Source organism: Daphnia magna, linkage group LG10 (genome assembly GCF_020631705.1).
Source record: "Daphnia magna isolate NIES linkage group LG10, ASM2063170v1.1, whole genome shotgun sequence".
Classification (NCBI taxonomy): domain Eukaryota; kingdom Metazoa; phylum Arthropoda; class Branchiopoda; order Diplostraca; family Daphniidae; genus Daphnia; species Daphnia magna.
Genome location: NC_059191.1, coordinates 6,994,134 through 7,007,857, shown reverse-complemented (window position 1 = coordinate 7,007,857; position 13,724 = coordinate 6,994,134). Strand labels below are relative to the sequence as shown.

General features: G+C 39.5%; 2 protein-coding genes and 1 long non-coding RNA gene across 3 annotated transcripts; 1 reads left to right on the top strand and 2 right to left on the bottom strand.

Moving 5' to 3' along the window:
• Positions 1-5,009: 5,009 nt before the first annotated feature.
• LOC116932002 (cuticle protein 21) lies at positions 5,010-5,871 on the bottom strand. Its single transcript, XM_032939689.2, has 3 exons — positions 5,717-5,871; positions 5,455-5,610; positions 5,010-5,393 (listed from the first exon to the last, which is right to left on the bottom strand). Exons 1-3 carry the CDS (start codon positions 5,720-5,722, stop codon positions 5,109-5,111), a joined length of 447 nt encoding a protein of 148 aa, XP_032795580.1. The 5' UTR covers positions 5,723-5,871; the 3' UTR covers positions 5,010-5,108.
• A 668-nt stretch (positions 5,872-6,539) lies between these two features.
• Positions 6,540-11,686, bottom strand: LOC116932001 (sodium-dependent nutrient amino acid transporter 1). The gene is given in 13 exon segments (XM_032939688.2): positions 6,540-7,293; positions 7,375-7,643; positions 7,703-8,166; positions 8,233-8,336; positions 8,502-8,772; positions 8,838-8,968; positions 8,971-9,068; positions 9,226-9,373; positions 9,471-9,590; positions 9,698-9,853; positions 11,053-11,272; positions 11,334-11,450; positions 11,548-11,686. Coding segments are annotated over 12 exon segments (2,325 nt in total). The 5' UTR covers positions 11,432-11,450; positions 11,548-11,686; the 3' UTR covers positions 6,540-7,047.
• A 367-nt stretch (positions 11,687-12,053) lies between these two features.
• Positions 12,054-12,668, top strand: LOC123476841. The gene is made up of 2 exons (XR_006651740.1): positions 12,054-12,157; positions 12,227-12,668. It is a non-coding gene; the product is annotated as an uncharacterized LOC123476841 (long non-coding RNA).
• The last annotated feature ends 1,056 nt before the right edge of the window (positions 12,669-13,724 follow it).

Sequence of the window (13,724 nt, the reverse complement as noted above, 5' to 3'; positions counted from 1 at the left end):
TGCTCGTTGTCCTTTGATGCGGATGTGGACAGGGAAGTGATCGCTTCCAGCGGTTGTTGAATGATCCACGGACCATGTGCATTGGGAGGCGAGTCGGGGGGTTGTCATTGAGATATCGATCGGTGATATCGTTCCTTTACTTCCTAGGCAGGTACCACTTCCATTGTTCAGTACTACTAGTCCGGCCTCTTCTATGAAGTCTCCCAGTGATTTCCCTTTCTGGTCGGTTTTCCTTCCGCGAAATGGAACAGCTGATAGAACAGCTGATGCAGCCAAGAAAATGATGAGTTGGTTATTTCTCCCCTAGATGTCTTGAAAATAGCGGTGAAGGAACCACCCACTTTGAGACCATATTTGAAATATTTGAAACCCCCCACCTCTCCATAAGCGAAGTAAGACCGATTTTTTTATTTAAAAAGAGTTGGGCCTAGAATTTTGACTTGGAATTCGATGAAAACTTAATTTGCTATTTAAAAAAACAAAAGAAGATCTCACCAAATTTTCTACTAGATGGCGAGCCAGTGACAGTACTTTTTTGTTTTTTTTAAACAATGGACAAGATTTTGCGGAGCAGTTCGTCTGCTTTGGAAATAGTTAATTTGGTCCAGGATTCTCGTTGACGTGAGCACGTAAGTTAGAATTATTAAAAGGAAATTGGTTTTCAGGGCAGTATGGAAGCAAAATGTTTCTTCTACCGATTTGACAAGGTACAAGTTGACTGTTTGACTGTTTTATTGTCTAATGTTTAGCAATGTTGGTAGTGAAATAGAAGTTTGTTGTGGCTTTATGAGAATCCAAGATCCCTTTCTCAAATGGAAAGAGACTTGACTGAACACAAACATTTATACTAAACACATTGTATTCTCATGCAATTGATTATAGTTTATTTTTAAATCTTACTACATGTTCCCCAGAGTTAGATTGATGATTGTAGGGAATTGAAAGAGATTGCAATCGTAAAATTTTTCGAACCTTTTCCTTGCAAAAACTATTCATTAGGCTCTTGTAGTTATATCAAAGTTGGCTACCAATGGCGGCACTACCTTGTTTGACTGCAGCTTATTTTATTTGTAGTCTGTGAAAAAAAAAATTAATACAAGCATTATGAAACAACACATAGAAAACCTGTGTATCCTTGAATTTAAGATTAGGGGTGATTAATTGAATATATTTAGATTAGTAGTTGAGTCGCAGTTGATAAATTAAATTCCACTGTTTATTCTTGCTTTGGGTTGATATATACCATTTTCATGTGTAGTTTAGTTAAGTAAAATGGCAGCTCTTCACATGCCCCTTAACAGTCTGCAAGGGAAATAATATGTCATCTGTTTACCTTGGAAATTTCCATTTAACAATAAAATTTTAAGTGTATATAGCCTATGTACATTTACACTTAAATGCACACATACCTCAAATGACAAATCATAACAGTAAGATTAATAATGTGACTCATGGCTCTGTGGTTGAGCATCGGACAGGCATGCTGTAAAATAAAGGTTCGATTCCTAACTAAGTCATGTTGAAATAATATATGAATTATTCCGATATTAATCGAATGTTGAAATGGCACTTTCAAACAATGTTTACATAATAAAAGTCAATAGAAAGTTGTGAGAAAAAATAAAATCAAATAATTAAGTCTGTATGGTAAACATGTAAATCCACCTACTTGAAGGAAGTTTCAATAAGATACATACGCATTCCAGATAATATATATATAATATAAGCCCAAGAAGAAATACTAACCAACATGCCAGAAAAAAAGACATTTTTGAAAAATTTGTTTAAACAATTTTGTATTAAAATATAAATTTTAAAATAAACCAAGGTAGGGGACAACCCTACCTCAAATGAACAGAACCCCCGGGGAGATTACCCGGGGCGTGGCTAAGAGAAGCCGGAAGAGGATGGAAGGTTTCGGACAAGTTTTTACGTGAGCGATTAACCGTTAATTCGGATTTGTGGGTAGCCTCTTCGCCCTCCAATGATATCATAGAACTTGAGGACCCCCACGTCCCCTTTCCGGACAGCGCACTCACAACCTTTGCTGCTGATCACAGTAGGGGCATGACCCCCTACGGGCTTATCACAAGTCAAGGGGAAACGGGGCCACAGAAAAGAAGGGAGCCCAGATATGCACTTCAATTTATAAAAATAACTTATTTTTTAAAATATATTTTATCTTCGGGACGAATCAGCGTCTAAAGGTAACGTGAAGGTATCATTCTTCCTCATAGGTTTCCAACCGTTACCATTTTAAAATCTCGTTCAAGTATGTACCTCTTTCGATTCAGTATGATTACTAACCTATGTAAAGGAAACGAAACATGAATCAACATATAAACGTTTGCCTATCAATATATATTCAATTAAGATTCGTGCAATCCTTCCTTACCTCTCGTTCTGGGGAACTGATAGTATTTCATGGTATTCAGCTAATGGTTTGACATGACATAGTCTGTTGCATTCTGCTAACGAGATCTCCGTGGATTTTAACATTAATCTTGCATGGAAATCGTCAAGTCGGCATTTGGTCAATTACTTTCCTCTTTAATACATTATGTTGATGGATGCGTTGCTGGATGGTAAATTGCCTTTGATGCGGAATACCTGTTGAGTTTGCTCTGTTTGGATACGGATGACTTGCTAATGCTTAAAATTTCCGTTCTTTATGTCAATGAAAAGAATACCCTCTTCCAATTCGCCTTTGAGGGTCGATATAACCTCGAAGTAAGAATAATACATCAAAGTTTTCTTTAAAAAATTGAAGATTAGCACAACTTTTTTCGAAGCACAAAGTTATTAAATTACGTGAGCAATGACGTCGAGGAAGTGAACATCATTCCGATTGATGCATCGGACGGCGAAGAAACTCTAACCAAAAAGCGACCTCTTTTCTAATACCTCTGCAAACAAGACAAAATAAATTGAATTTAAATTAGTTGTAATCATGGGTTTACAGACAGAAAATACAAATTTCCTTAAGGGAAAAGTCTTTTAATACTGTGTAGACAAATGTTCACTAACAGTTTAGTTATTTTAAATATTTGTCATAGATTTGAACGTGAAAGCCAAATATAAACCAAAATTACTGTTGATAGGTCATTTCCAGATTGCTTACATAAAGCCAGCATTGTGCAGATTAGCAAGATGAGCAGAATTTTTCCAGTGTCTATTTGTACACACTGTAGGGGTGCGGATAGGAACTGCACCTAAAGATATGGAAACATTGTCTGATAGCAAATAAAAACTGAAAGAAATAACATGCAAATTAGCAAATATACTGTACTGTACTGTTCAATTGATGTCTAGGGAAAATCAGCCTTCGAACAATCATGAGTTATGTCTCGTATTTATTAGTTGGGAGAGTTGGCCTGACTGTAGCTGAAAAAAAATATATATATAATCATTCATAAAAAAATATTCAATAAACTTGAAACTTGGAGAAAATATATGGAGAAATACATTTATTGCATGATCCAGTGTTCCAGTGTTCACAGGCATTTGCAACCCAAACAAAGTTATCTAGTTTTGAGTAGCGGCAGTTGTATAGTGGAATTCTGTCACTCTATTGTACGAAATAAAAGGCAATGAAAAAAAATCACACTCACCTTCTATATATGTGTGGTCAGATATTAATTGTTTACATGCATCTGGTTAGTTTTAGACCTTTAGCTAGCAGAGCTGTGGAATTTTAACTCGAATGCCATGGTTCTAATAATGCTAGCTAAACAAGTTAACTGTACAAAAAAAATACTTGGATAAACAGAGATGGAAAACACATGTTTAGCTGAGCTATAAGTACATTAATAAACAGGATACTTCGAACAGACTTGGTTACGGAAAACTGGCGCTATCTACAAGACACCTAAAAGGATTTTTCCAAACCTATGCTCCAAAATTTTGAATAATTTCCAACAGGTCAAAATACTTTTCTAATGAATTAAATGCACATCGTCTATTTGCTGTGCGTACAATGAGCGACGTCAGACGTCAGCGTCACCCCATCTCGTGAAAACAGGGGCATCCCTAAAACGCGAAAGCGAAACGCGAAACGAACAGCGACTAAAACGCGGAACGCTGTGCGAAACAGCCCCCAGGCAATGGGCTGCGAAACACTCAAATATGGCCTAAAGGCAACCTAAATAGCGAAACGATTTTGCGAAACCCTTATTTAAAATGCCATTGGATTTGGCATTTCATTTAGAGAAATAAGAACCGTGTACTATTCTTTTTTGAGGACATGTAACCCCGATAAGCACTGTAAGCTCTACGCCAACAAAAACTCATTTTTTAAATCTATGGTTCTTTCCAGTCCTTTTTTAATTTGTTGATATTTACTTGAACAAATTCGCGACGAATTGTTAACTTGTATTGGCTAATAGGAGACTAAACACGATGGGGAATAAAAAACTAGCATTTTAAATGTAACAATGTGTTTAGAATCTGATTGAAGTAAATGAAATTAATTTATTGAATTAAATTGAGTTTAAACCAAAAAATGTAAAGCCGTGGGCTAACTGGGATGTTCTCCAGTGCTCTGACCTCTAAGTGCCTTGAATGGTTCCATAGCATGTAAAATTTGGCCTGAAAAAACTCATGAGACTGTTTGGCTCTGTCAGAAATGTAAAAGCCTTGCCCAAAATTAACTTTCAACACGTTGGTAAAAAAAAAATGTTTGACTTTAAATTACCTGCGATTCCTGTTAAAATTTTCTTTTTTTATTTATTGAAATATTAACATTTCGCGCTTTCGCCAGCCATCCAGCAGCCTTCTGTTTCACAACGTTGTTTCGCACTTTAGCATGGGAATGAAACACCATTCAGCGGCTAAACCGCGAAACAAACCATCTTGATTCGCACCGCGTTTCGCGTTTTAGTCGCTGTTCCTTTCGCGTTTCGCTTTCGCGTTTTAGGGACACCCTGAAAACAGACAGTGGTGCCATCACCAAGTAAGACATCATCTGTTAGCCTTGGGCAGGCACGCTTGCTTAAGCAAAAGTTAGTCAATTTCAAATAGCGTACATGTATTTAATATGATTCCTAGTCAATCTGGCTTGAATTAATTTACACACAAGAATACAGAAAACTATTAAGTGAAAATTTCGTTTAGTAAGTAGGCTCTGGGTTTTCGGCGGTGTAAGCGGGGGTCTCGTAGGATGGAGTATAAGCCACTGGACTGTATTCGGGATATTTAGCTTCGCCGATATACTTGACGTCAGCAACATACCCGTAGCTATCGGCTTTGTACGTAACGACTTGAGTGCGGCCATCAGGGAGTGCCACGCTGTAGGAACCGGTGACGACATTGTCGTCTCTACTCTCGGAGTGAGAGTAGTCGTTGTAGGAAGCCTCATCCTTGACAGCATACGAATAGCTGTAGGGCTGAGGAGCCTGTGGATTGACGATTTTATTTTACGTAACTTAAATTTGGTAAAAAGTGGCAAAAACTAACGTATTCGTAGGTAGATTTTTCGTAAGCTGCAGGGTAGGCTGCTGGATTTGCCTCAGGGTAGGCTACTGGATTTGCTTCAGGATAGGCTGCTGGATAGGCTTCAGGGTAGGCGGTCTCACCAACAGCGACAGCAACCAATGCGGCAAAGATAAGGAACTGTCAGGAAATAAATTTTAGAAAATCAGAGGATAAAACCCATTGAAATACGAATTGAAATGACTGCAGGATCGTTTTTAAGAATGTGTTTATCTTGTTCCATCACCTTCATGGTGGCTAGTGGAGAGAAGTGTTTGTTGTTGGTTCGGTGGAGAACAAGAACTGATGCCAATACTAGCCAAACATACCGGTATTTATACGATAAATTCTTTGTTATAAAGTTGCACAAAGTTATAGTTGACAGTAAACTATAGGCTGGGCGACCAAAGGAATAGCCTAGAGTAAAGTTGCCCTAATTGTTTCCCTCATTTTCGATTTCTCATCGCCACTTACAACCTTTAATTTTTCGCCAACAAGCTCCTGTGAAGAGACCTGCACAAAAGAATAGGTTCAGCATCACGCCCAAGCCTACAGCATTAAGGGACTTGCACTTGTTTTTTACGGTTCGTGTGAAACAAATTTTTTTCCAATGGTCCGTTTTAGTTCTTAAGAATCAATTATTGTTTCTCAAATTATCATTCCTCGTTATATTTTATTCCCAAATATTCACACCACTAATATTTACAAAACAGTAGGACACCTTTGGCCACCGAACAATAACTGTTTACCTTTTTTTTACTATGGTCCGGTTCGTGCCGGCCGGATTCCACGCTCAACACATAAAAGTTGGGCGTGAATCTTCGACGGCCATACACAGCACAGCAATCGAACGAAGAGAAAGTAATAGTTTAAATCAGTTTAAACGTTTGTTGTGTGGTGAGTAACGTAAATGATCATTGTCCAGAGCCAGTGGATGGAATTGAAAATTGTACGCGCCAGTCCTTGATTGTGAATACCACAGAGAAGGACCTAGTGCTAGTTTAAACGAATTCTCTGATCCGTTCGCTTCTTTTTGGCTCTGTTTCACTCGTATCAGGAATCAGCGAGAGTTTTCGAAAACGTATGTATTCCGTAAAACGCAGTTATAAACGTGTGGATTGGTAGTATAAATGGGAATTCATCTATTATAACGATGCTCAATCGATTCGCAGCGCTACATACTGTTGTTCAATGTTCACATTAACGAATAAAAACATATAGACATGCTGGGTAAATAATGGACGCTCGTCGTTGATAGGAAGAAAACTGTTGATCACATTAGTCAATGGACATTGCTAACCAAATAACATGGGCTATGGCAAAAGATGATTATTCATAATGTTCAACACAGTGACACGACGCTGATGCATAACTACGGAACGTTCGTCAATGTGTCTTAAAATACTGGTCTAAACTACTGGCCATATAAAGGTAACATAGTGAGATTACTTACTAATTAGTATAAGGTCTTTTCTTTCAGACCTAAAGTCACTTTGTAAAAGTGGGTTGAGCCCATGGGCGAATGACACGTCTGGCAATTTGGTACCAGACTTTCTGAAATTGAAGGGGACGTCAGTTTCATTTATTGTTATTGCCATTTTCCTGCACTTCTAGCTGGACAATGGCAACCGTAGACTGGGAGGCGTGACCAGGTTTGAACGAGTGTCCGTCAATCTTGATGATCTTCTTGACACATTTCGGTATCCACCAAGCCCAAGATTTGTGTTCGGCAGAATCGTCTGATTTGAAAAGAATCCATTGTGAGCGTGTCTTCATGTCTTGGGGTCCCCAATTTTCCGTAGGTGTCAAGCTAGCCTTTATCCGCTACAAATTTAACAACGTTCCAGTATTAGTATGAATAATCCAACACTCAAAACGAATCAATAGTTTGAACAATAATCTTACGTCTAGTGCGGAACCCTTTCGTTTGACTATGGAGACAACAGCCCAAATGGGAACCTGGAGAAGGGCCAGAGCGGCGAGTACCCAACCGGAACCAGTCAAAGAGGCCGGATAAACGTAGCCATCAGTAACAAACGTGCGGAAGTTGGCCAGAGAATAAATGAAGATGCCCACGAGCGAAAGAGGGATGAAAAGACCCCAGGTGAACTTCCAGTAGATGCCGAGACGGATGCCCAACATGAATTCAACATCGCGTAAGAAATTCTTCAATCCTGCAAAAATTACGTTTCGTAAAGTTAGCGTTCAACGCAATAAATTGTCCATTAGTTACCATAAATCCAACAGATGGCGATTGTTTCGATAACAGCGATGACGAAAATAATGAAACCACCACCGAAAAAATCAACAACGTCCAGGACATGTTGTCCTCCCGGCGTGACGTAGACAAGACCGAGAAGGAAACCGGTGGCGCAGATAACGATCGTAACCATCCATCTTTTCCAGTCGGGAAAAGCGTCACAAATGACGGTAATGACGCAACCGGTCAGCGAGACGGCACTACCGACTCCAAGGGTGAACAGCATGAGGAAGAAGAGTACGGCAAACAGTTGCGGTACAACGTCAAACTTGGAAATCGCTTCCGGATAGGAAATGAAAGCCAATCCGGTTCCGCCTTGAACGACAGTTTCAATCGGTTTGCCCGATTCGTGAGCCAAATTGCCCAGAATGGAGAAAATGGTGACGCCAGCCAACAAACTCGTAAAAGTATCCATGAAACTGACGATTGTGGCATCTCTGTAAATGGATCAATTCATTGTTTAGTTTATGAAAGAAGGATTTTTATCTTGCTGGATAACTTGCCGGTAGATTCTATGCCGGAATCCGTTATAGCTGGCGTTCATGATGATCGGCCCAAATCCGACAGACAGCGAAAAGAAACATTGCGTCACGGCTGCGTACCACACCTAGTTGTTTAAAGAAACAAATTAGTTCATGGTGATGTCTGGTACAAGGACGATGCCGTTATTAACAATCGACAATCACTCAGGAATCGATGGAAACGGGATTAAGATTTCTTTTTAAACAATCTACGATGACGTTTCTAGGAGACCTTGAATTTTAAATATTACCTGAGGAGTAAGGATTTTGTCCCACTGCGGGGTGATGAAGAAAAGAATGCCGTCGACTGCGCCCTCAAGTGTCACACCACGGATGAGTAGAGTAACGAGTACAACGTACGGGAAAATGGCCGTGAAGTAAGCGGCTTTGCCGGACGAGGCCACACCTTTCATCAAGATGAGGGCGATGATGATCCAAGAAAAGAGGAGGCACAAGGTCAGTCGCCATTCAGGAATGCCAACGCCATCGTCGATATTGATTATCTTTTGCAGGACGTTATGACTGTTGTTGGAGAAATCAATTAAAAACGAATACAATCAGCAGAAAACTGTGCTGAATTTAAATACTTGAAAAATTCTTCTGCGCTAGATGTCCGACCAGTCAAATTGACCAGGCCGGTCAAGTTGCTTGCGCTGCCGCTGTTATAGCAGGTGGCAGTGGCCCAGGCTGGATCGCACACTGTCCACGGCAAGGACGGTCTTGGAACGACGAGAAGAAGTAGAAGACGGTCAGGGCCATTAAACAGCAGTAGTAGGTCACAACGAACCATGTCGCAAGTGCACCTCCGTAACCCACGCCTTTGATTTAAAAACAACAACAAAAAAGATGCAAGACGAAGAAAAAGCAAAACATCCATTAGTTATTATCCTCCTTGGATTCGAGAAATGATGCGAGAAACTTTTCGTCATTTGCAGATCGATAACGTGTACGTTTAACGATCATTTATTTATTTACCTTTGGCAATGGGAACGACGGCCCAGACCTTGACAGATCCGTAGCTACTGAACTGGCCCAAGATCATCTCCAAGAAATAGAGCGGTTTTCCGATCAGAAGTAGCACGACTAGATACGGAATCAAAAAAGCTCCACCGCCGTTTTCGTACTAAATCGTTAATCAATCAAAAGAAAAAAAATCATTAACCGTCATAAATAAAAGAATAAATCATCATTTCCCATGTGTAGCAAGAATAAAATCTTACAGCTGTGAAAGGGAACCGCCAGATGTTGCCCAATCCGACTGATAGTGAAATGCATGACATGAGAAATTCAACTGGATTTCCCCAGGTATCGCGTTGTTGGCCTTCATCACTCTCGTTCACCTGTTGGAAAGGGCAAGAAAACCAAAAAAGGAAGAAATCCTTCATTATCTCTTTTCAAAAAAAAAAGGGTAGAGTTTACACGTATTTAGACATCCATTAATTTATACCTCTGCTGAACTGAAGACATCGGAACTAGCAGCTATAGCGGAATGAGGTGGTTGCACCTGGGCAGGGAGTCCTTTGTTGCCTCTGCCAGAGATGTCGTCATCGTCCTGAACGAACGCCGCGTTGGGTATGCCTCTCTCTTCTTTCTTGCCCATGTTCTACGATGAAAATACAAAATAAACACTTGTTTTCAGGATCTCGTTCGTGTGGCTCTCAAATTGTGAATGAATTGCATGGACATTCATATTCGACTTTTATATTCAGATTCCTTTCCAAAATGTTGTCATTTGCCGATGACGGCGTATGGAGACCTCAATGGAAAAAAAAGGAGTTTCTCTAGCAGGAATTAACACACTGTTCCGGTTTTTCTATACAGTAAAGACGTCAGTAGAAACGACAGAAAACGGAAGTGTCCTATTCCTGTTTTGCGGTTCTTCTTTTGTTTTATTTGGAGGGGAATTTCCCCAAAGCCTTGATAAGCCACAATGGTCACGTAGGTTACGGTACAAGCCACTATCTAATTAAGGTGAAAACTTGCAAAGTTTTACTACAAATTCCCAACTAAATGAACAAAAAGACAAGGGAATTTGCAATGAGTTTGAGAGACAGACCTAACAAACTTTGTTTTCTTCACCTTTAAGATTTTCCAAACCACATAGACGGTAGCCATTTGAATGAAAACAAAATTGATTGACGTAAAGACGTGATACACCACGAAAACAAAAATTAAGATGGGCTTTGCATGTGCAAACGAGACCCTTTTAATCAGGCGGATGTAATAGGAAAACAAAACGATCGACCACCAAATGATGATAGAGTTGATGCAATCGTGAGGGCGGAAGAATACGAACGACTACACGGAAAATTGTGCCGACATTCGTTCACCGAGAACTATCCCACCACACAACAACCAGCTAACTACTTTACTCGGTTTTGGATTTTCTCCTGCGATTACGATCTATTTGGTCCGTTGGGTTATGATATTCCTTTTTTAAATTATCAACACGATCGGGCAAAATAGCGGAAAAGGAAGGAAATGGAACCCGGCCGAGGGAAAAGAAAAATTTATCTTGACGCACTTTTGCGTGCAATGCATCGTAATGGGCGTGTTGGACGCGCTTTGACTCAACGAATGACCGAACGAGACGCTTCTACAGGAATTGCGTGTCACGCAGCGCATAAAGCTGTTCATTAGTTATTCCGTTCGTCACACAAAATACGACAACGGGAATGACGAAATCATCGAAATCCCATGTTGCATTAATCATTTTTTGTTTTGTTTTAAACATCCTAGGTCACCAATGTCAAGTATATCAAATGGACTTTTTATACAATGGAAGAAAAGATTGCTAATTACCCGGGTAATCGCGCGTGGATTCTCAGCAGCAGCGAATGATCTATTCGAGACGTACAATATCAGAGATGGCGGTCGGGTGAAGGTATCGGAACGAGTGCCACAGGTTTCGCTCGAATATCTGCGGTTTGGTGAAACTCTGACTGACTGTCTCTCTCCTTTGTGAAGTGGAGAGTGATGTGCGTGTGTCCCTTTTTCTCCTATTACTTTATCCAAAGGCTGCCTTCCACAAAACATACACAAATAAGTGGACGAATAGCAAGCAACACAGTGTGCGCACACACCTGTATGTCTGCCGTACCAGCAGCCGGACACGCCTCCTCCCGTCAAATGGAATGGAACCATAAGCTCCTCCTCTTATTCTGTGCGATGTGTAGTACATATTAGCGATGCTACGTTTTCTGAAATAATAAATCAATTACCATATCGGCACCTCGGTCAAGAATACACTGGATATTCGGTTTGTTTGTTTTTTAATTTCTGAGAGAATTTTCATACTGCGAACGAAAAAAGGGGATGTTTCAACGATGGATGAATTGTGTCAAGGTTGAGGTTGGCAGCAAAATCAGGCTAATTGGGCCCGTCTTTGCTTCCCCATTTTTACAGAAGGTGGTCAATGCTGCTGGCGTTGATGTAGTTGCTGTGAAATACCTCCCAACGAGTTTTTTTGTTTGAAAACCCCATTTGCAGAGGAAGCGATAAAGGGAAATCCAAGACAACTAAACGAGAAAGAGAAAGGAAAACGAAAATGAATCTCAAATGTGAACAATCTAAAACCAAAAAAGATGGAAATGTTAAAAAAAGGAAAGAAAAAAAAACTACCGGTTGACCATGGCACATATTCAGCTGGACTCGGATCATGTGGAAAATATTTTTTGAAAAATCGGTCAGTTAGACGGGAAGTGAGTTTTATATTTATAGATGTAATCAAAATTGACTTTCATATTAAGAGTTTTTTTGTTTTTTTTTTGTTTGTTATGGTCTGACTATTCAATTTGAACACCTGCACAGCTGTTTAAACATACTGCACGTCTAAATGTGCATTACCCACAAGAGTTCGCTGTAGTCTGAACTTACCTTTGGGCGATGTTTATTGAGTGTGGAAAAAGTAAAACTCCAAATGTCGTATGGTAATAATTGATTGACCATTTTTGCTTTCGTAATCAAAACTTTTAAGGAACGTGCACCGGAAATTATGTCGGACTTGTTGAATAATTCAGTTGACATGACGCCATGTCTTCCATGTGGTGCTTTTCCCTCTGAAATTTCTAATACCCCAATTCACTGAATTGACATATACAGAAGATTGCAACACCATGAAAAATGTTAACTGACAAAAATTCCAATTCCTTCGAAAGCCTCCTTTTTAAATTCGTACCACCGTTTGACTCGGCACGCAATCAAAACATCCCACGTGTTTTTTTGAGAAAAAACTGAAAACTGCCTCATTCATTTGCAGACAATAGAACGTGGCATGTCCGAGCCATCAACTCTTCGTCAAACAACTACCAAAAAAATCAGCTGATCTCATAACACTCATCAACACTCCCTCTATTGTCTTCTATTGTCTATTTTTCGTTCTATTGCAAGCAGCCCAACAGAATGGATAATGAATGAAATATTTTATTTTATTTTATTTGCATTCGTTTCCAATTCATCACTTTACATTTCTTGATTCTCCTTTTTAAAATTAATTAATCAAAGAATTTTGACAGGGCACGTCAAGGACGATAGAACGAACGCTATTTCACAGCCTTCATTCGTGTTATTGACTGCCACGATGATATACAGTAACATAAAAAACTATTATACGACTTCTTCGGGCCTTTAACCTCTCCTGGTTGACCATCACAACATTGGGAGGAAAAAAGGAAAGTCAAACGCCGTAAATCAATTATGGCATATTGGGTTCGACGCAGTAGGTGTTTACAAGCAGTCTGCACAATTGTGTCCATTTCATCGGTGGAATCGACTCTTGCGTCGCATGTATGTAATGCAACTGGGAACTGTAGCCACTGGACTCCATGACGACGTGGAAGGGTTGCCGGGCAACCTTCCGCCACTTACTCGAAAGATTTCTACGTTGTATTTTAAAAAGATAACGCAGTTGTACGTCTATTTTGTGGATCAATTCATCTTGTTTGTTATTGCTTTCCTTCTTTAAAAGAAAGACGGGGAAAAAAGAAAAGAAAATATGGGTCTTGGTTATACCAATCACGATTCTTTGATAGAAATGTCGTACGATAATGTTGGTTTATCGACTTTTTTCGCGTTTCCAACGTCTTTGATGTTTCCTGCGAAACGATTCAAGGTGAAAGAGAAAGATATTCGTATCGCAAAGCACACGAATAAATGAAAAGAGAACTTATTTTTGAAAGATTAGAGTGGCTTGTCCTTGGTGCTTCACAGCGGGAGTGTAAGAGTTTTTTCCTTCTCAACAGCACATCACGTTGTGCATCATCTAATGACAAGATTGTAATCGCTAGTTTAGCTCTACCGGTTTTTTCTTTCTATTTTCTAAATGCTTTCAATATTTGTAAAAGGTGGGAAGAAGACGTTTAGAGTGCGTGCAAAGTAAGTCTAAATACATCGTGAGAAAGTATGTTTTTTTTTAAATATTTATTAACAGGATCTGATTTGTAATTTTAATTTTGTTTTGTTCCTGATTGGCTTAT